Source organism: Strongylocentrotus purpuratus, unplaced genomic scaffold (genome assembly GCF_000002235.5).
Source record: "Strongylocentrotus purpuratus isolate Spur 01 unplaced genomic scaffold, Spur_5.0 spur5_scaffold_1, whole genome shotgun sequence".
Taxonomy (NCBI): Eukaryota; Metazoa; Echinodermata; class Echinoidea; order Camarodonta; family Strongylocentrotidae; genus Strongylocentrotus; species Strongylocentrotus purpuratus.
This window is the reverse complement of record NW_022145594.1, coordinates 47,303,924-47,326,752: the sequence shown is the minus strand read 5'-3', so window position 1 is coordinate 47,326,752 and position 22,829 is coordinate 47,303,924. Positions and strand designations below refer to the sequence as shown.

At 36.7% G+C, this 22,829-nt stretch overlaps 1 protein-coding gene across 1 annotated transcript; it reads right to left on the bottom strand.

Annotated features, from left to right (window-relative positions):
* Positions 1–3,405: 3,405 nt before the first annotated feature.
* On the bottom strand, positions 3,406–5,709 carry LOC105440621. The gene is made up of 2 exons (XM_030978851.1): positions 5,552–5,709; positions 3,406–3,748 (listed from the first exon to the last, which is right to left on the bottom strand). Exons 1-2 carry the CDS (start codon positions 5,641–5,643, stop codon positions 3,406–3,408), a joined length of 435 nt encoding a protein of 144 aa, XP_030834711.1. The 5' UTR covers positions 5,644–5,709.
* Between the last annotated feature and the right edge of the window lie 17,120 nt (positions 5,710–22,829).

The following is a 22,829-nucleotide window of genomic DNA, read 5'->3' as shown; positions in this document are numbered from 1 at the left end:
GGTTTACATGACACTTGTACATGAATATCACTGGAATAATTTTTCCAAGGACATTTCAGCAATGCATAGTTTCTCTGACAATCACACATTTTATTTTGAAAAAACTCGAGAGAAATATGACTGCATCTCCAGTATGCCTCTGCCTAAATTCAGTTAAGATCAGGGCTTGAATCAATCTTTAAATATCACAATGAGAACGAAAAGCCTGTGTATTTATATAAATACATGTTGATTGATCTTTACAACCTTTGAACTTTGACCTGACAATCAAATATCTGATCACTTGTCTCCCTATGGTGACGCATACCATATGTAGTTTGTTTTACATTTTTTAATCAGCTAAAATAGCATACAAATATACACTGTCTTGAGAGGTTCTGGTTTAAACTACGGGCAAGAGAAGCAAGTGGTACTATTGGAGTCACCCAGGCCCATAGTTTTAACCAGTACCTCGAAAAGAAGGAAGAGTATTTTTTGTTTCTATCCTGCATCAACAAAATAAAAATAAAAAATAAAAAAAAATCTTTTAAACATTTTGAATTTGATTAAAGATAAAGGTGAGTTCTGGTCATCCGATTGCATTGTGAAAGAAAAGGTGTGGAATGGATCAGAAAAAGTTGATCAAGTAGCATGTAGGTATATATTGGTGTGTACTGCAAAGTTCTGGAGTCATCAAAATCATAATAAATTTGGCCCAGTCTTGGTAAAGTAACAAGCACTGTACACAGAAAGATGTGTATGGGACTACACAAATGGTGTCGGGGCTACTAACCTTGATTTCCTAATCTTTCTATGCTCATTACTCAGCCAGTATACATTTTCTACCAAAATTGTTTGGCAAAATGACATTTATTTGTAATCTTGAACATTCAGTGTAAGTATTGTTTGATTCTGTGAGAATTAATTTTCTTTTTTTAACCAGAACTCACCTTTATCTTTAAATTTCATTACAAAAAATAATAATAATAATTACAAAAAATTAAAACAAACATTTAAAATTTAAAGATTTTACAGTTTTTTTGCTAGCCGTAAATAGTATTTTTTTGCAAAATCACGTGAAGAGCTCTAAACCAAACAATTTGTGATGCAGGAAATATAAACTTGAAATAGTTATTGGTATGGTGATAATCGTTTCATTTTGCTGACTTTTGACCTTCTTAACCTGACATTATAATCAGTTTGTCTCAATATAGCGGCTCAAACCATTCTTGAGACATTGCAATAATGGGGCTAAAACCCTAACAATTTATTTAATTTGACCCTCATGGCCCTTGGCCTTTGACCTACACTGTACTTATCCCAAAATGTTATCACTTCATCTCACTTTGGTGATGCATGATAACACCAAGTTTCAAGTTCATACGTCCAGTGGTTCTGTCATATCATGAGAGTAAATCCTGTAGTTTCAAAAGTTTACCTCTATGACCCCCTTAAACCCCAAATCTATTAAAGATTATCTTCCTAAGTTCCTATGGTGATAAATACTATCACTCAAGTGGTTCTTGAAATATCGCAATAACAAAAAAGCAGGCGGATGGACATACAACAGGCAGAAAACAATATGTATCATTAAATGGAACTGACTCAAGTCATCAAACTATATCTTGTGGGGTCCCTCAGGGGTCCCTTCTTGGCCCCCTTCTTTTTATATTATATATTAATGATTTTTATCTTTCATCTGATGTACTATCTTTCATATTTTTTGCAGATGATTCAAGTGTATTTTTTTCTCATAAAAACCCTGAAGTTTTATTAGATACAGTTAATATTGAATTAAAGAAAGTTATTTTGTGGATTCATGCAAATAAGTTGTCCTTGAATCTTCAAAAGACAAACTATATGTTTTTTAGTAACTCCCTAAAGGATGTACCTGGAAATGTATTTTTTGATGATGTTAATGTTGTGAGAGTAACTTCCACCAAGTTTCTTGGGCTACATATTGATGAGAAGCTGTCTTGGGCATCTCATTGTACTAATATTTGTAAAGTCGTGTCTAGAAATACTGGTGTAATTTATAAATTAAGTTCTTTTGTCCCACAAGAAATTTTGCTTATTTTGTATTCTACTTTAATTTTGCCTTATCTCAATTATGGAGTGCTGGCATGGGGAAAGTCATTGAAAACACAATTAGATAAGATTCGTGTTGCCCAAAAAAGGGTGGTTAGAGTTGTTTTTAATGCGAGCTATCGTGCTCATACTAATGTTTTGTTCTACAGTAATAAGCTATTGAAGGTTGAAGACATTTACTTTATACAGTTAGGCGCAATTACGTATGGTTTTGAAAATGGTACTCTCCCAAATGCGTTAGTACAAATATTTCGAAAGAACAATCAAATTCATAGCTATAATACAAGGCAGGCAACTGCACTTCATATTCCACGTGTAAGAACTGCTTTTGCTCTGAAGACGCTGGCTTGTACTGGTCCCAAGTTTTGGAACTCACTTCCTATCAATGTAACTAGATCTGTCAGTGTCTTTGTTTTTAAACGCAAATTGAAATTACATTTATTGAGTAACTATGTCGACAATTAATGTAAAAATTATATCACCAGAAATGATATTAGATAATAATTTATCAATTTGTTTTATTATTCAATATAAATGTCAGCATTTCACATTCTCTCCCCCCCCCCCTCCTCTCTTCTATTTTTCTTTTTCTTTACACCATATACCATTTTCCCCTATATACATATAACTTTCTTCTTTCTCTGTTTTTTTCTCTATTTTGTGGTTTTTCTTGTTGCAGTTTGCTTTTTTCCTCTCGATCCCTTTGTATATATTTTCATCCTCTCATTTTCAAAATTTAAGCTATCCCTTGTAAATATTTCCCCCATATTTAATCATGTATAGTTTTGATAACTTTGAAACATTTTTAAAAGTGAAACATTGATGGATTATGTTATATGGGGACCTTGCTCTTACAAGCCCAACTTTTCTAAGGTCTCCACTTTCTTTCATTTGGATGATATATCGACTTAAAATTGCACTTAAATTGTTTTTTCTTATGCTGTTTTTTGTTCTATTATTATATGTAAAAATGTTGTGAAAGAAAGAAATAAAATGAACCTTGAACCTTGAACCCCAAAACATTTTTTTGCCGGCACCTCCTTCGGTGGGCAGATGCATAATTACAGTTTTAGAATGGAATGACGCAAAAGAATATAATTTGTTTGTAGAACGTTTGCATGTAAAGAAAGCTGACATACATTAAATTCTGCTGTCACTCAAAGTACTTGTACATGTACTATATTGGTGTCCAGATAAATATCTAGGATAAACTAAGCTAAATTAGTAAATTATGAAAAGAGTCGAAGGGCCTGATAAAACTTGACACTTCTGTAAATTGTGGCAAATGTATAGAACACAGAGCACTCACTATCTCTATGGTAAAAAATGACTTCACTTTTATGAGTGATTTTCTATGTCTTCTGGTGTTGCAAGAATTAGTTTCTGTTTACCTGTGCTGTTTGGAATTGGAGGTCCATTGAGTAATCCGTCTGATAGGCCACCCAAGTCAATCTCTCGAAGTTTGTCTGCCAAAAACTGTCGTTTATTTGAGTGTGGAGGTTGCTGCATGACATTCCATTTCATAAACACATCCAGTAACGCATTGGTGTAGTTCTTCAAATTCTCAACCAGGATTGCTTGTAGCTGAGCATGGGGGATCCCTAAAGATATCCCTACAGCCTTGTAGTAAGATGGAGAGATGTCCTGGGCCAGCTTCAGGAACTCCAATTCACTGACAGTACTGTAAAATGAATAATAAATCAATTGGGTATGATAGGATATTCATTAGAGAACATCCTATTGGCTAAAAAGTTATCATGTGATACGCATCAATTTGTATTGTGTGCTTGAGTGTGCAATATAACAGGGTGGGGATATCAAAATATATTGCCTGTGATATATAACATTTGAGACATATTGCCCCAAGTTGCAAGTGAGGGCGGTATTGTTCTGGCAAGGGTAATTATTCCAAAAAAGCAGAGTCTGGCAGTAAAAAAAAATGATAATGTTTACATGTATTATCATTACTAGAGTTGATAATGATGATCAATGATGATGATGATGATGATAATGATGATGATGATGATGATGCTGATATCGATGATGATGATGATGATGATGATGATGATATTGATGGTGATGATGATGATGATGATGATTATTATCATTATTATTATTAATAATATTATTATTATTTTCTTCATCATCATAATTATTATCTGTATCATGCATAATAATGCTAAAACAAAACAAAAATCGTTTGGTTGTCCTTGATTGCTTTTCTGGAGTAGGGGCAGGCTGGCGGACTTTATTTATTTATTTATTTTTAATTTAATTTTGTGTGTTCCCCCCCCCCCCCATTTTTGTATATATATTTTTTTTAATAAATATTTTTCAATAAAAAATAAAAAAAATCATTGGGATGTCAAGCATTTAACAAACAATGTCTATATAACAATTTTAATATGGTAAAAGACTAGTTTAATGTACAATGAATATCAAGACCAACACAGAAAGTTTATTTGGCTTTGAAATACAGCACCTTTTAAATCCCCACTGCACTACTTGCGCCCTCTATATAGCAAACAATGCCTAATCGATGACCATTGGTCCCCCATGATCCTCTTTATCTTATGTTAACTGAGAGCTCATTTAATGAGATAACCACCTGTCCAGTGACCTTGCAGGGTGGTCTAATCCCTCATGTAAACTAGTACAGATGGGCTTTAAAATGAGTTTAAGAATGCTCAGAACCTGATTTGAATAAACGGCATTTTGACATAGAAAAATAAAAATGCCAAGTTTAATAAATACAGAATTGCGTACTGAAAAGACCAAACTGGCAACGGGACGCATTTTGATCCTTGCAAAATGCATAAAATGGTATGGCATTTAAGATTGCTTCCCCCCAAAAAAATGAATTTAAAAAAATAATTAAAAAAGAAAATGAATTAAAAATTACAACATTATTTTAAAAAATAAATAAATTGAGCGGCCTGAAAATGACGAGCGGGAGGTCGAGGACAACCAAATGATAAATTTTGTTTTGGCCAAATCGATGTTATATCACTAAGTTTGATTGATAACATAATGATTTCAAGTGTCACATTGACTCACTCACGACTATTGACCACATTGTGTGGTTTGCCTTGTTTAAGAAAGTTGAGTTATAATATGACAGTCATTTTGTTGTGGACCACACTTTCCTGCCACATGTTTGTTTAGTCCTACATGTATATACACATGTTTGTGTCCAGTAAATGTGACTCTTAGACTGGGCGAAATTTTTTATTTGAAACTCCATAACCTCACAGTATATATATGCCAAAACTCATTGCTGCATGATCAACCTTTCCAATCGCTTCAACATCGTGTGTATAGGGCCCTGTTTCATAAATCAATCACAAATGCTAAATTTCTAAGACAAATCTGCTCTCAGCCGATCAAATGCCACAATTTCAGTAGCTTATGACAGTTATTGTAATTTGTTATCGAACCCAAGTTTATTATTAACCCCGAAGGCGCTACTACCACTGTTACATACCTTACTGCAGTGTTAGGACCTGGATTGGTTTCAACGTCACCAGATCTCATCAAGAGAATCAGGATCAAATAGAGAAGGCAGAATCCATCCATGGTGTAAGGTGTCCTTTTCACTCGACAGAAGTGTAGTCCTCTGGAAAATGGTGATAAGACATGGGCGGAAATATCTGAAAAAAATATTTATATTATATTGACTGGGCTTGAGGGGTATATCAGAAATATTTACCAAGCTAAGATCATATTGCCCCGAGTCAAAGACGAGCTAGGGCAATATGGTCAATATGGCGGGAGGTTTCTTCATAAACCAGGAGATTGCGGGAGACTGCGGAAGATTGCGAGAGTAAGGGAGTAAGGGCGTGGTGGCGGGAGTTTCTCGCTACGAGCTGGTGGGATGGCGGGAGATTGAGCCCCCTCTCTCCAAATGCGGGAGGGTTGACAGCCCTGATTAAGGGCTACTTCCCCCTTTCCCACAAATGGCAATGCCAATGATCTCATTTTCTACCCCTTTAAAGTTATCACCTTATTACTGGATGTACTTGAAAAATGCAGAAGATCTGCAGTCAAGTTTCCAGGTCTGTTTTCCAAGGGCCATCTTCCTTCTCAAATACTGTGATCTGATGATGCATACAGTATGTAATGTACACATTGTTAAATTTTAATGTTAATTTATTTTGTGTACAGTACGTAAGTACATATCGAAAGCAACTTGTTTTACTCAACGGGCGGGGGGGGGGGGGGGTAGTGAGCACTTCAATTAATTTTGTTTACTCAACACCCCTTCCCCCCCCCCCCCCCCCCCCCCGTTAGTAAAAAAAAAATGGCATACAATCTCCCTCGAAGCAGTTCCCCAAAGTTGACAGCCTTGCTTAATTAACTAAACAATTACATTTCTGGATGCTAACATAATTAGCAAGGTATCATGTTAAAATATGTGTTAAAGCAAATGGTCTAGTCATAGATATTTCTACAGGTGATAACAAGAATCAACATGATGACTGTAGTGTAGGCCCTAACCAAATAAAAGAAGCACAACTACAACACTACAACTACAGCGAGTAGGCCTACAGTTTACCCAATTAACCCCCATCAAACTGCATGCATTCCATCATACAACTAGTACTGGTCACTCCAGCAAAGCATAGAGAGTCAATGCTAATTCGTATTGACCTCTATAGCACTGCATACTTGCTGAGAGACAGGTATTGTACACAATTATATACACACCGCACAATATTGCATTGACTGCACACAATAGTACCGATGTGGCTGATCTGATCGGCAAATTTGACGCTATACTTAAAATTTGAATTTTTTAATTATTCTTTTTAACACCAGTAAGTTGAACAAATTGTATTTTACTGCTATTTAGGTTTCATTAATTGTCACTAAAGTACCGATTTTTAGTGAAATCAGTTGAGTTTTGTACAGTGGTGTTTGAAATGTTGAGAATCAAAGGCACAGCTTTTAATACACAGCCAGGATAGTAATGCAGCTACATGTATATGTATAAACAAGGAACAAGATTATTTAAAATAGACTAGGCCTAACCTTGTTTCAGTCTGATCAGGTTTACAGAGACAGCAAGTCGTCGATTATAGACTTAAATCTAAATCTACTGCAACTGAAGAAAGATCTTAAAATTTAGTAAGATCAATCACTGAATCGAACTGGGATTCATATTCGGAAGCGAGGTGGCCGGTGGTGTGGCGCGTCAGTACGTGCACATTTCTGGCAGGAAAATGGCGACTATACGTTTGGGTGTTTCGAATGAAAGGGGAATCCCCGGGCTGACGTCCTACTACGCGGCTGGCGTCCTACCGCTGCATTTAAATATGTGAATATATGAATATTGTGTTGCTACAGTGTGGTTGAGATCAAAATTAAATCGGCCAGATTCTGGAATAACCAGTATGTCGCAATGATTTTTGACAAGTTACGACCTGGATTTAGCTGTTAATTGTTTTTATGTATTTTTTGTTCTTCTTTTTTTCACAACAGCCTGGCTATTTCAAAAGGATATTCTCTGCGCGCGACCGGTGAACGAACTTAGTACCACATAAATTGACATCAGTAGTAAAAAAAAGTTTTCAGGGTCTCCAATAATAATAATTGTTGTCATGTCAGTCGATCTAGGGGGAGGGGGGGCAATCAGCCACGGCCAACCCCTTTTGGTTGCCTAAAAAAGGGTAAATAGAAAGCGAGAGAGCAGGGGCGTAGACAACGGGGGGGGGGGGGGGGATGAGGGGGATGGCATGTACAATCATCCCCCCCCCCCCAGGTTTTGGGGAATGATATTTGCTTACTTAATAAGTCATAATGATGATAATAATAGTAATAATAATAATGATAACAATTATAATATTAATAATAATAATAATTATGATGATGATAATAATAATTTGGAAACCACAAGATAACCACAAGATTAAACAGGCGCGGATCTACGGGGGGGGGGGGGGGGGTTAGGGGGTTTAACCCCCCCCCCCCCTTGGGCGGCCCCCCCCCCCCCCCAAAAAAAAGGGGAAAAAAAGGGGGAAAAAAGAAAAAAAGAAAGAAAAAAGAACGCACGCTGGAGAGAAACCCTTTCAAGTGCAAATATTGTGAGAAGATATTCAACTCATCTGGTAACTTAACCAAACACATGATAACTCTGGATATAACTGTGTATTTAACTGTTACTTGATTTAAAAAGACGTTATCATGCACTGCTTTTTATGGTCTCCATTGTGTTAATAGATGCCAGGAAAACATCACTTACGGGGTTCAAATAAACACCGCCCAAAAAATCGGTTCGCCGCTTCGCGGCTCGTGGACGATGCTCCGCATCGTCATTATTTTGGTCATTCCCCCCCTTAGCAAAAAGCTAGATCCGCCCCTGAGTCATCCCCCCCCCCCAGGTGTACGAACCTGTCTACGCCACTGCGAGAGAAAGAGAGAGAGAGAGAGAGAGAGAGAGAGAGGGGGAAGAAAAGTATAGGAAATAAAATCATGAAACCTATAATTACACATACAGATTACAGATTTCTGATCAGTTTGCTTGACATGGGCCTACGAAAACGGAGGGAAATAGAACAGTTTGAAAAACAGTTGTATCGAATAGAGAAAGAGAGGTGATTTCTAAAATGAAATGATAGAGGTTCTGTGATTTTTTTTTGATTTTTTTTTTTGACGGCTATTTTAAAGGTTCTAAAATCAATAATTTAAAAACTGAATATCTTCGGGGCTCCCTAGCAAAAGCTTTACCCCAGCAGGGGCTCTAAGGCGGGCACCTGGACTCCAAAACAATATTTTGTTCTAAAAAAATGTAGTTAGGAGAGAGGGTGTGTTTTTATCACTCATCAAGCTAGACGGCCAGTGGCGTATCTATGGGGGGGGCAGGGGGGCAGAGTGCCCCCCCCCCCCCTGACGGGCTCCAGGGGAAAAAAAGAAAAAGGGGAAAGAAAAGAAAAAAAGGAAAGGAAAGAAAAAGAAAAGGGAAGAAAAGGGAAGAAAAAAAGGAAAGAAAGAGAAAAAAGGAAAAAAAGAAGAAGAAGAGAAAAGGAAGAAAAAGGGAAAAGAAAAGGAAAGGAAAAAAATGGGGAAATTTAAAAAAAAAAGACCATGGCCGTACGCACCAGGGGGGGGGGCAGTTGACCCCAGATATTTTGAAAACGTACAGTTTTTTTCCTGAAAATGTAGTGTAGGCCTATACCAAATCCTTCAATTCTACTTTTGAAAATGCAAAAGTACCCTCATGACCAGTTCGGTCGCTCGAACTCCCTTCACTCCTTTTGCTTTTGAGATTCTTCGAAAACTTTTAACGCATCTTTCCCCCTCCCCCACCAGAAAAATATTCCGCATACGGCCCTGAAAAATTTAGACAAATGAAAATAGGAAAATATAAGTGATATAACAAATTCGAAACTCTTCGCTGGCGCGAACTGCTTGCTAGCCTATTTTGTATTAAATGTTTTCACTTGCTCGTCCCCCTGAAAAAAGAAAAGGATTAGCATTGCCTAGAATATTATTGTGCCTTCCCCGACGGGCCCCTACCTGCAACCATGGCAACAATAACACACAGTGTAAGTACCAAATGTTACTAAAAGAGAGTAATTCATTTTTCTCGCTCGCTACACTTGCTCGCGAATAAAATGAATAGATATTGCTTTGGAAACAATTGTGCCCACCCTTGACCTGCAACAATATCATTAAAAATGGAAGAGTTTTTACGCCCTCTCGCCAAATAGGAATTGAATCGCGTTAAACACGATTGCGTCCATTCTGACCTGCACCAATAAAAACTAGTTTATTTATTCATTTCTATTAAAAGAGAATTTTTTTTGCTTGCTCGCTATGCTCGCTCGCCAGAATGGAATTGACACCGCTAACGTGCCCGCCCCAACCTGCAACAACCAGTTAATAATCATGTACCAAACGTTATTCAAAGAAGTTTTGGTGTGCTCGTGCTCGCCAAAACGGAATTAACATCACCTTAGACATGATTGTGTAAGCCCTGCCCTGCAACAAAAAAATCTGAAATTTATGAACCAATTATCATTACAAAAATTGTGCTCGCTCGCTACGCTCGCTCGCCAAAACAGAAATAACACCGCTTTTAATAATCACGTCCGTGACATGGAACAATGAACCAAAGTTTATGTACCATATTTTCCCTATAAAAGAGAAGTGATTTTTTTGCTCGCTCGCTACGCTCGCTCGCCAAAATAGAAATAACACCGCTTTTAATAATCACGTCCCTGACATGGAACAATGAACCCAAGTTTATGTACCATATTTTCCCTATAAAAGAGAAGTGATTTTTTTGCTCGCTCGCTACGCTCGCTCGCCAAAATAGAAATAACACCGATTTTAATAATTACGTCCCTGACATGGAACAATGAACCCAAGTTTATGTACCATAATTTCCCTACAAAAGAGAAGTGATTTTTTTGCTCGCTCGCTACGCTCGCTCGCCAAAATAGAAATAACACCGCTTTTAATAATCACGTCCCTGACATGGAACAATGAACCTAAGTTTTATGTACCATATTTTCCCTATAAACGAGAAGTGATTTTTTTTCGCTCGCTCGCTACGCTCGCTAGCTCGTGGAATTATGTGCCCACCACTAACCTGCTACAATATCATTAAAAAGAGAAATGTAGGGGGTTGCCTGCCCGCCAAAATGGGATTGACATTGCCTTAAACACGATTGTGCCCGCCCCCGACCTGCAACAATGAAACAAATTTTATATAGCAATTCATTGAGAGAAAGATGTATTTAGGCTCGCTAGCTAAAATGGGTATGAAATCACCCTAAACACAATATTGTTCCCGCACCCTGCATGGGACAATTGAACCAAGTTTAAGTGGCAATTATTAAAAAAGGAGTGATTTTTTTCTTGCTCGCTACGCTCGTTTGCAAAAAAATGAAATTAACGTCGCTAACAAGTAAATGTTCCCACCCCAACTTGCAACAATACCAGTTTATATACCAAACGTTACTTAAAGATTTTTTTTTGCTCGCTCGCTCGCCAGAAGTGAAAATTAGCATCGCCTTTTTTGTTTGTTTCGGTCGCTTGCCCCCCCCTGACGGAGTACCCCAGGTACGCCAGTGTAGACGGCTATCTCGAATATTGTGAATAGCTCAAATTTGAGAGCGTCCGGGGGGCTCTTCCCCTGGACCCACAGCCTTGCCTTTGCAACCCGAAAGAGCCCTTAAACAGGCCCACGGGACCCAATCCATATACGTGGTTCCCAAGAAGACCCTTTGTTCTATAAAATTGTCTGCAAGAACAAATGTCACTCTGACCTCTTTCCATATCTCTTGCATTAAAGAATGGAACAGTCTGCCTGATGATATAAAAAATAGTACAACTCTTTCTAGGTTTAGAAGTTTATCTAAAACGTTCCTGCTTGAAAGACTGACATAGTTTTTATTCGCATCTTAGTAATTTCTCATTCTGAAATGCTTTTTGACCACTAAGGACCTACTCGTCAGTGTGTTTGCTGTGTATGGTGATGTGCGTATGTGGTGTCTGTGTGTGTGTGTGTGTGTGTGAGAGTATTTGTATGTTCTATATTCTGTAGCTTAGTATTTTCATCCATTGTATAATCATACGTAACATTCTTTTTACTGTAAATGTATGTATTTTGTTATAGGGCCCCGCTCACAAGCTTAGCTTCTAAAGGGGTCCTAAAACCGTTCAGTTTATGATGTAATCAAGTTAGAATATGTTGATTGATGTACTATTACCAGTCTCTTTTTTATGTAACAGATTATATCATACTTTGTATGGTTTTGAATAAAATGAACTGAATGAACTGAACTTTAAGAGAGCATAAAAATATAGCAAGGCCCTAATGCATTACTTAGCTACTTGCGCCCTTTATATAGCAAACAATGCAAGCGGTGACCGTTGGTCCCCCATGATACCCTATTTCTTATGTTAGTTGAATGCTGATTTTATGAGATAACCACCTGTCAGTGACCATGCAGGGAGGTCTTAGGCCTCCTGGTAAAACAAGAACAGAGAGGCTTTAAAGAAAATGTTGGGGAATAGTGTTTTACACAGTGGTTCTAAATAGAACCATAATAGCGGTTCTAGAGGGGTTCAGGGATCAAGCCCCCCCCCCCCCCCCCCCCCGGCCCTCCCCCCCCCAAAAAAAAAAAATATATATATATATATAAATCGCGAGGCACGTGTAGAAAATGAGTGCAAGAACCTCCCAAAGCCCCACCCCCAACAACAACAACAACACAAACAAAACAAATCTAGTGGCAAGAGGCCTCAACCTCCCATCGTGAAAATATTGCAGTATATGCCTTTGGTTGCAGTGCTCTTCTTCTTCCATTTCTTCTGTTAATCTTCAAAGGGCTATATTTTTATATGCAGCCTATTTTGAAGGTCTTTGGGAATCTTGGTTACCAGTTAGTGAAATTTTTTATGAATAAATGCATTTTATAAACACGTCTTTTTAGGGTTAAAGATGAAAGAAAAAAAATACAACGATCATTTTATTAGATACACCAATGACCGATTCTCTCTCTCTCTCTCTCTCTCTCTCTCTCCCTGTTGTTCTTTCTCTCTCCTTCTTACTCTCTCTCCTTCTCTCCCTCTTGTTCTCTTTCTCTCTCTTGTTCTTTCTCTCTCCTTCTTACTCTCTCTCTCTCCGCTCTTGTTCTCTCTCTCTCTCCCTCGTGTTCTCTCTCTCTCTCCCTCTTGTTCTCTTTCTCTCCCTTGTGTTCTCTCTCTCCTTCTTGTTCTCTTTCTCTCCCTCGTGTTCTCTCTCTCTCCCTCTTGTTCTCTCTCTCTCTCTCTCTCTCTCCCTCTTGTTTTCTTTCTCTCCCTTGTGTTCTCTCTCTCTTACTCTTGTTCTCTTTCTCTCCCTCTTGTTCTCTCTCTCTCTCTCTCTCTTCTTTTTGTTTTCTCTCTCCCTCTTGTTCTCTCCCTCCCGCTTATCCATTTGGTTTCTTTTCCCCTTCTTTCTTCTTTCTTTTCTTTTTATTCTTCTTTTTCCTAGTCTTCTCCTTATTTTTCTCCTTTTTCTTTTTCTTTCTTCTTGTTCTTCTTGTCCTTCTTTTTCTTCTTTGCTTGCGCTCCTAATTTTTCTATCGGCGCCGAATTTGGCCTAAACAATAAAGTACTTGCATGATTTCATAGAGAGAGAAAAAAAAAACATCGTTGTAATACAATATGTTCACATCTATTTATATATGTTTATTTACATTCATCATAATAATTATCATCATTTGATAGTTGACAAACTACAATTCAATCTAATTGTAAATGCACTACTTTGATCGTTTTGAGTTGAAAATAATACCAATACCTCGACCATGTCAACTCGAACATGTTTACAAAATGAATGAAACCATCTTTGGTAAATGAATTGGTCTGTTCAGAGCCAGAAGGGCATTAACTCTGTGTTAAAGTGTATGAGTTAACACCCTTTTACCTCCAAACAGATGAATTATGATTGCAGTACACTCCTTCCCAGGGGCGTACGCAGGATTTTTTCAAGGGGGGGGGGGTTTTAAAATATTTTGCTCCCGAAAATTTGAAAATCACGCCGGCCGAAAAGTCGCTCAGTGGGGGGGGTAAGCGGACATTTTTTTTTTTTTTTTTTGGAGGCCAAAAAAAATCGCAACGACTCAGCCGGCAGAAAAGTCGCTCAGTGGGGGGGGGGGGGGGGGGGGGGGGGGGGAGGGGGTAAGCGGACACTTTTTTTTTTTTTTGGTCTCAAAATTTCAAAATTTGACATTTTTTTACGTATGGGGGGGGGGGTTAGGTCACCTTATTTAGGTTAGCCGTGGGTATAATTTTTTTTTTTCTTTTTTTTCTTTTTTAAATAAAATAAAAAAATAAAAAAAAGCCAAAGGGGGGGGGGGGGTTTGGTTTTTTTAGGGGGGTTTACATACATTAAAATACCAAAGGGGGGGTTTGAACCCCCAAAACACCCCCCTGCGTACGCCCCTGCTCCTTCCATAAAACACTATAAGTCATTCATGCTTGAAATAAATTAATTCGAATCAGTCAACTGACAAGGTATAATTTGTTTACCGGACAAAACATTTTCCAGTGATGTTCCTTATTTTGACCAAATTTACAAATTTGATTTGTCATTTTAACCAAGATTCTACCAAAAACATTCGACCTATCCTCTGTAGAGTGTATTGTTATGAGCCCCTCTCCCAGTTTTTGTTCCATCGTTTTGTTTGAACTTTAGCAATGATAGAAGTTAAAAAAATTATTATAGGAACTTCTATCAAACTTTACAACACCAAATTGTCAGGTTGTCCTCCATCTCTCCCACGTCTGGATATTAATTTAAGTCTAACAAAATAGTTGGAGAATAGAAAATACAGTTGCTTTACTTAGAGCATGGAAAGTGTGTTATTCGTAGATCAAAACACGTTTTCGTTGTTTTCTTTCTTTGCCCATCATTGTCACACGCCTCCAGTAGAACCGCACACCATGAACAATACCGGTTATTTTAGACAAACAATCGTTATGTCAATTCACATGTCCGAAGTGTCGTTGTCATGGTTGCGTGTCTTTCATTTTTTTTCCGAGTAGGTTCGTATTTTTGAAAGTTCATTTTCCTGAAGTTTCATGATTTCGAAAAAAATGAAAACGGGTTCATAATTCCGAAAGTTAAATAGGATTAATAAATTCAGAAAGTGAAATAGAGTTCATAATTTCATATTTCGAAATTGAAAACGGGTTCATAATTCCAAAAAATAAATTTAAAAAAACGTTCATAATTCCATACATGTGTATAATTCAACTGTGACGCGATAACTATAAACATAAGGCTATCTACCTATATTTAAAATCATATATTTCCTACTGGATTTGAAATTGTTATTGATGTTTTCGATTGCTATCCGTTTAATTGCACTTCAATAGCTGCTATTGAAGTGCAATTAGACGGATAAGTGTTGGAGACTGTGGATCGGGAGCTAGCGGATAGGGGGGGGGATGACGGGAAATATTATATTATGAGACAATTTAATTTATGACGCATGTTAAATGTAGGCAATATGAAATTGAGGGGCGCATGCATATTATAAATAATTATCCATATTTATGTACATTGTTTTCTATTGTTAAATGTTATATTGTCTTTTCTATCATTTGTATTTTCACTGTCAAAAAAGCCATTGGAAGCAAAATTTCTATATAATGTTTGCATGCATGGACCAATAAATAAGGGGCCCTTTTTTTTTCTTTTTTTTTTTGGTCCCAAAAAAATCGCAACGACTAAGCCAGCCGCTGAAAAAGCGGGGGGGGGGGGGGGGGGGGGGGTAAGAGGACACTTTTTTTTAATTTTATTTAGTCTCGAAATTTGAAAATTTGACATTTTGGTCCCTTGGGGGGGGGGGGGGTAAGGTCACCTTTTTTTAGGTCAGCCATTAGTATAATTTTTTTTTTAATTAAAACAAAAAAAAGGGGGGTCCTCCAAAATACACACATACAAATTACCAAAGGGGGGGGGGTTAACCCCCCAAATCCCCCCCCCCCCCCTCTGCGTACGCACCTGTACATATTTATTTCTATATGTTTATTTTTATTTACATTCATCACAATAGTTATCATAATCTGCTATTTGACAAACTACAATTCAATCTCATTGTAAATGCACTACTTTGATCTTTTTGAGTTGAAAATAATACCGATACCTCGACCATGTCAACTCGAACATGTTTACAAAATGAATGAAAACATCTTTGGTAAATGAATTGATCTGTTCAGAGCCAGAAGGGCGTTAACTCTGTGTTTAAGTATATGAGTTAACGCCTTTTTACCTCCAAACAGATGAATTATGATTGCAGTACGCTCCTTCCATGAAACACTATTTTATGGCATTCTTGAAAAACAGAAATAAATTCGAACCAGTCAACTGACAAGGTTATTTTTACACCGGACAAACATTTTTCCAGTGATGTTCCTTATTTTGACCAAATTTACCAATTTGATTTGTCATTTTAACCAAGATTCTACCAAAAACATTCGACCTATCCTCTGTAGAGTGTATTGTTATGAGCCCCTCTCCCATTTCTTGTTCCATCGTTTTTTTAAAACTTTATCAATGATAAAAGGTTAAACAAATTATTATAGGAACTTCTATCAAACTTTACAACACCAAATTGTCAGGTTGTCCTCCATCTCTCCCACGTCTGGATATTAATTTAAGTCTAAAAAAATAGTTGGAGAATAGAAAATGCAGTTGCTTTACTTACAGCATGGAAAGTGTGTTATTCTTAGGCCCGTCAAAACACGTTTTCGTGGTTTTCTTTCTTTGCCCATCATTGTCACACGCCTCCAGTAGAACCGCACACCATGAACAATACCGGTTATTTTAGACAAACAATCGTTATGTCAATTCACCAGTCCAGATTATCGTGGTCATGGTTGCGTGTATTTCTTTTCTTTCCGAAAAGGTTCGTAATTTTCAAAGTTTATTTTCCCTAAGTTTCATGATTTCGAAAAAAAAGGAAAACGGGTTCACAATTCCGAAAGTTAAATAGGATTAATAAATTCAGAAAGTGGAATAGAGTTCATAATTTCGAAAATGAAAACGGGTTCATAATTGAAAAAAATAAATTAAAAAAAACGTTCAAAATTCCGAAGGTTGATGATTCCGAAGATGAAATAGAACCCTGTAACGTTTTGGGAATCACGAACCTTCGGAATAGTATACAAATAATGAATGGTTATGAGTGCAATAGTGCGAATATTTTCATGAGTTGAAATATTAACATTCTATTAACATTCTAGGCGTCAGCCGAGTTGAATAGAATTAACGTTAATCTTTCAGTGAGTAAAAATATTCGCACTATTAAACGAATGGAAAACGTTCATTATTTGTTTTATACAACATCGAATAAGATCTAATAGAACGTTAATCAACAAATTATGCTTTACTCCTTATATCAAAGATAAATTAAAGTTGGAGTCAAGCCTTCTCGATTACATTCAGATTGCCTTCGCGTCAGATACACGCAGGGATACGCGCACGGCAGAGAGGTACGCAGTCTGCATATAACCAAAAATGCACGGCGCATATAACCAAAAATGCACGCCCGTGCCATATAACATCTATTGAATATCATGTGACCAACAATCCTCCAATCAAATGACAAGGATCCACGTAGTTGTTGTATAAAGAATCCTATTTCATTTTGGAATTATGAACCACGGCCCTTCCATGGGGTATTTGTGTTTCGGAATTATGAACCTTCGGAAAAACGAGTAACCCCCGTAGTCCCAATGAATTGATGGCAATCAGCAAAGGACAAAACATTGCTAATTCATGGAAATATAATAATAAACAAAGCATCTTTTCCCATATACAGTGATATTCAAAGTGTCTGCGAACTGCGAGGGTGACATTGTCCTCACATGCATGATAGATGGCGCTTTCCAACAAACAGTGCAATGGTCCACCAACAGAACCGGTGGTACACTGAACATGGATGACTTACTTGGATGAATAAAAAGCGATATCCATGGTTGGATTTTTTTTTTTCTTAAATAAGGGGGGGGGGTTCTAGGTACATACATAATTTTAACACGGATAGGGGGTAAGGCGGGAAAGGGGAGGGGATGGGAGAGTGGGAGGGAAATTAAAAGATTTCTCTCTCTCTCTCTCTCTTTCTCACTAGGCCTCCCCCCCCCCCCCCCCCACCCTCTCTCTCTCTCTCTCTCTCTCTGTCTCACTCCTTTACTCTTTTGGTTATCTATATCCTTCCTTAATTGTGTAATTTTTAGTATGTTATACTTTTTGAAGTAAAATAAGTAAGTAAAAGTGTATTTTTATGATCTATTTGATCACCTTAATAAGAACTACATACATCCAACATGTAATGCTCGAATCCCGCCGAGTTCGAAAATCATCACTAATTTTCTCTTTCTTTTAATGCTGTGTTACAATTTCTATCAGGTTTTGCCGAACAACACCCTCATTCTTCGAGCCTCATATCACAGGTATTACTTCTGTACTCACATAATGTCTGAACGTGACTACACGGCAAAGATTGTGAGAGGTGAGCTTTGATGAATAAATATAGAGAAAAGTAAGTAAATGAATAAATAAATGACTGAATGAATTAATAGATTATATACATACATACATACACCCTTACATACGCCCTCACGTACATGCATACATGTATATACATACATAAGTAGATCAATGAACAAATAAGTAGGTCAGGACATGAAGGAATGAAAAAAATGAATACATTAATGAATAGATAAATGAATGAATGAATAAATAAATAAATGTATATATAATAAAATGAATAAATAGATAAATAAATGAACAAAATAATAAATAAATATTATAGTTACAACACTCCTAATTATATTATGCAATTATCGATTTGTCTGTAACAATACAACAGCAAAAACAATAACAACAAACAACAACAATAACAACAGCTAAACGATGATATAAAGACGCCTTCATAAAACAAAACCAACCAATAAAAAACAAAAAACAACCAAACTGAAACAAAATGCAAGTGTTTCCAATAGTTCCTGCAGGGGGGATCGAGGATTAAGTGAAAAAGGGGCACAGTTCCTACAAATTCTTCACAAAAAGGGCGGCCTCCTGGACTGGTTGCAATTTTCGGCGTTACCCATGTTTATAATGTGCCATACCTAGTTTATATAAAATCTAGTTTTTCTTTCTATGTCCTTCACCACATATCAGGATGAACACTTTCATTTCTTCATCACGTGCAAATCGTTTTCATTCAAGGCTACCGTTGCTGTCTTTGTTTTTGTTTTTTATTTATATGTTTATTTGTTTGTCTCAATGTTTTTATTCAGCTGCGACGTATTGACCTTCACTACCTATCAGGATGACAACTTTCACTTTTTCACTACGTGCAACTCACTTTGATTTAAAGCTGTTGTTGTCTTTGTTTGTTTATGTGTCTCATTGTTTTATTCAGCTGTAAGACGCGACATATTGACCTTCACTACCTATCATGATGAAAACTTTCACTTCTTCATCACGTGCAACTCATTTTAATTCAAAGCTACCGTTGCTGTCTTTATTTTTTTATTTTTTCTGTATATATTTATTTGTTTGTCTCATTGTTTTTATTCAGCTGCAAGACGCGCCATATGAGGGACTTTTAGATTTGCACGACGAGAACGTGGACTGCAACATGTGACCTCCTTTTAAGGCACTGCCATGTACTTAAAAGGACGTTACATCTGGCTGCCATTGCCTTAAAAGGACGTAACACGTCCACGTCCACGCAAATCTAAAAGTCCCTATTGACCTTCACCACATATCATGATGAAAACTTTCACTTCTTCATCACGTGCAAATCATTTGGATTCAAAGCTGTCTTTCGCTGTCTTTGTTTTTATGTTTTCTTTATTTGTTTATTTGTTTGTCTCAAGGTTTTTATTCAGCTGCAAGACGCGACATATTGACCTTCACCACATATCAGGATGACAACTTTCACTTCTCTATCACGTGCGACTCATTTTAATTCAAAGCTACCGTTGCTGCTTTTTTTATTTGTTTGTCTCATTGTTTGTATTCAGCGGCAAGTTCGTAATTCGCCATGGTATATTATGGAATCTACCCACTCACGATCAAACATTGTCGACATGTATTTTCAGGGAAGAGATATGACACGTTTCACTTTCTTTCAATCATGAGCTTTATTTGACATGCAATGTCTATTTTAATCAATGTCTACTTTAAGGATGATCATGAGGGTTAAAGGAAAATTCACCAAGGAGACGTCGAGTGGAATTTAATCAAAATACAAAATTGTTACAAACTTATTGTTACAAGCAACGTCTGATAAAAAAATATATTTACAAAATTAAAACAACTGTGATCGTGATAAAGAATAAGAAAGGCATGCATATTGAAAGTCCTGATGAATGTTCACAGGGTGGCAATTTTACGATTTCCTTTGCAAGCTATTCTCAATTTCTTTCCTATCAAACAAATATTCGTTATGAAAATAAACCTCCACGATTGTTGATGAAGGATTTAATTAATTTGAAAAAGGAGAATAGCGATTACAAGAATGCTTGGACGACTTCGGTCATAATGCAGCTTTTCTTTGAAGAAGTGAATTATGAAATAGTCACAAAAAGCAGAAATGTCATTTTGGGTAGGTATCTCAAAACTACCGAGGCTTTTAATCTATTATATCCTTAATCGGATTCTCTCTAACTGTCATAGATTTGTTTCATTTTAATAGTACTAATGAGATTCTCGGTTAACATAGCGCTTTAATTCATCGACAATGTATCTAAGCGCTTTACAGAAACAAATATTTTAGTACACCGATCATCATATTCAGGTCTTCCCTGCACATTCGCCACTCCCTGGTGAGCATTCCAACCAGGCGCCATTTTACAGACGCTCACAATGCTGAGCAAACTACAATGACTGCATGGGGGAGTGGAAATTGTAGATTAATGTCTTGTCAAAGGGCGTGAATGCCGGGCTGGGATTCGAACCTTCAACCCTTGGATGGGAGTCAAGTGCATAAACCACAAAACCAAGACACCTCCACATTCCCTCTCTACCTTCAGTGAAGGTTGACTTCACGTTAAAGTTTAAACTTCATTTTCCTTCTTGTAATATGTAATTTTCATGAAATAGAGTACAGTCAATATATACTGTGATGTGTGCATCATAATTGTGTAGTTAGATGTATACACACTTAATCATGATCGCATAGACTTTCACGAACTTAGGCAATTTCAATACCCTAATGTACTGCTGCCTGTAGACATTGTGATTGCATTATGTAATGAGTCATTGCATGTTTGCACATATGAAAAAGCGATGCAAATTGCTCTTGAAATTGCCCTAGGTTTATATTCTGAAGAACTTTACGGTCGTGTGTCAAATAAAAACAATGAAAATGAATATCACTTGGTTTTCATTTTAGGTATACATGTATTAAAAATACAGTAACATCTTTTTCCTCATAATATTTTAACAATGAAGTATCTTGTCTATAAACATGCAGCAAACAGTACAAAATACACAGCATGGATTACGTACAAAATAAAAAAATATATATATACATAGTTGATTCAACTACTGTCATCCTCAAATTATATCTACCACACAATTTCTAATAGACCCGTCCCCCATCAATTTAATTATACAATGTACTGACTTGACATTCAGTCCACTTTTACAAATTGCCATGGATACATATTTCCAATATTGTACGCCTGCAAGATAACTTTATGATAATTATTGCGTTTCCTTATGAAGGCCTTTATCGTCCTGATAAATCACATTGCAATATAATCATAACCGTTTCATGACTTTACTTGTGAGCGTATCGCATTACATCATAACATTTATAACAGTAATATATATATACCTACAAGCTGTTGATGCTAGACGCATGAATAAAAATGTTATATGTTTGTGAAATGAATGAAAATGTGAAATTTTGGCAAGGAGCAAACAAATGAATGGCGATTATGCAAATTAATATAGGAACAGGACAACAGGTAGCCATTAGGTACTTAAACAAAAAAACAAAAGTTCAAGATTGCAGATACTTGTTTTATTTGAAGATTTGTCCGTAACAAACGGAAAGGAAGTGATTTGATGCTTGATATAAAATTGCATCGTATGGTGTTAATGTTGCAATTTCCTGATTACTTTTGCAGCAAATAAAACATATAAACAAAAGAAAATATATGAAATGGTTGTATGATGTTGTTGTTGTAGGTAATAGTTTAATGGTGTTCATTCAGTATTGAATATATACGCCATATCTTAAATTTTATAAGAAAATCATTTATACACTGTCGCTCATAAAGGTGGAATATTTTTTTTAATTCCAATTTATGGAATTATTTTAAAAATAATTTAAAAATAATAGATCTAGATAATAGTATACATTCTCAGATTTTATTGAATAATAATTTGCCAATGTGTGTTTTGCGTGACTGCTAAAGCATGTGTATGCTACTATGCTTATCAACTAGGGGACCTATGCCCTTAAGTCATAAATGACAGTAATGAGGATTAATGCCCCACAAAAGGGCACTAAAATAGCACATCGACACGGTTTTGATCCTGGGGCCTCACAGTTACGAGGCCATTGCTTTGTCACCGAACCATGACTGTACGCAGCGGGGGCTAGGGTAGGGGGCAGTTTCCATAAATTAAAAAAACAACAGAAAATGCAATAAATTTTCAATAATTTATTGCATTTAAACCCGGTGCCTAACATAAACAAAATTCTGTGTGCCCATGCCTTGAGCCATAATGCATGGCCGTCCAGAGGATTTTTTTTATGTTGGGGACCGGGGTATAGTGTGGGTTGTCTTTCTTGCTGATTAAAGTATGTAATTCAGTGGAGATGGTGGGTGGTATGTAATGCCACGGTGGGAATGGTATTGGTCTATTTTCTTAAACCTCATCCGATTCTTGAACTATTTTCTCATTTAGAATTCTAAAACCAAAGGGCTTTTTTCCTTTCTTTTTTTAAAGATTTTCATACTGCCAACAATTGATTGTACATTTTTGGACCGGGTGTTGGGAAGTAGATTTAACTTTAAAATAATATCTATTCGTCAGCATTTTTCTCCTTATATCTAGTGGTTCTTCTCCTGTTTCTTTAAGCAGGGATTGTAATAAAGTTCCAATAGGGCCACCAGTTATAATTTTTAAAGCCTGATATTGTACTGAGTTCAACGTATTCTTCACTAAGTTTGAAGCCGAATCATAATTATGCTTCACATCCATAGTCAAATAGTGAACGTATTAATGCTTT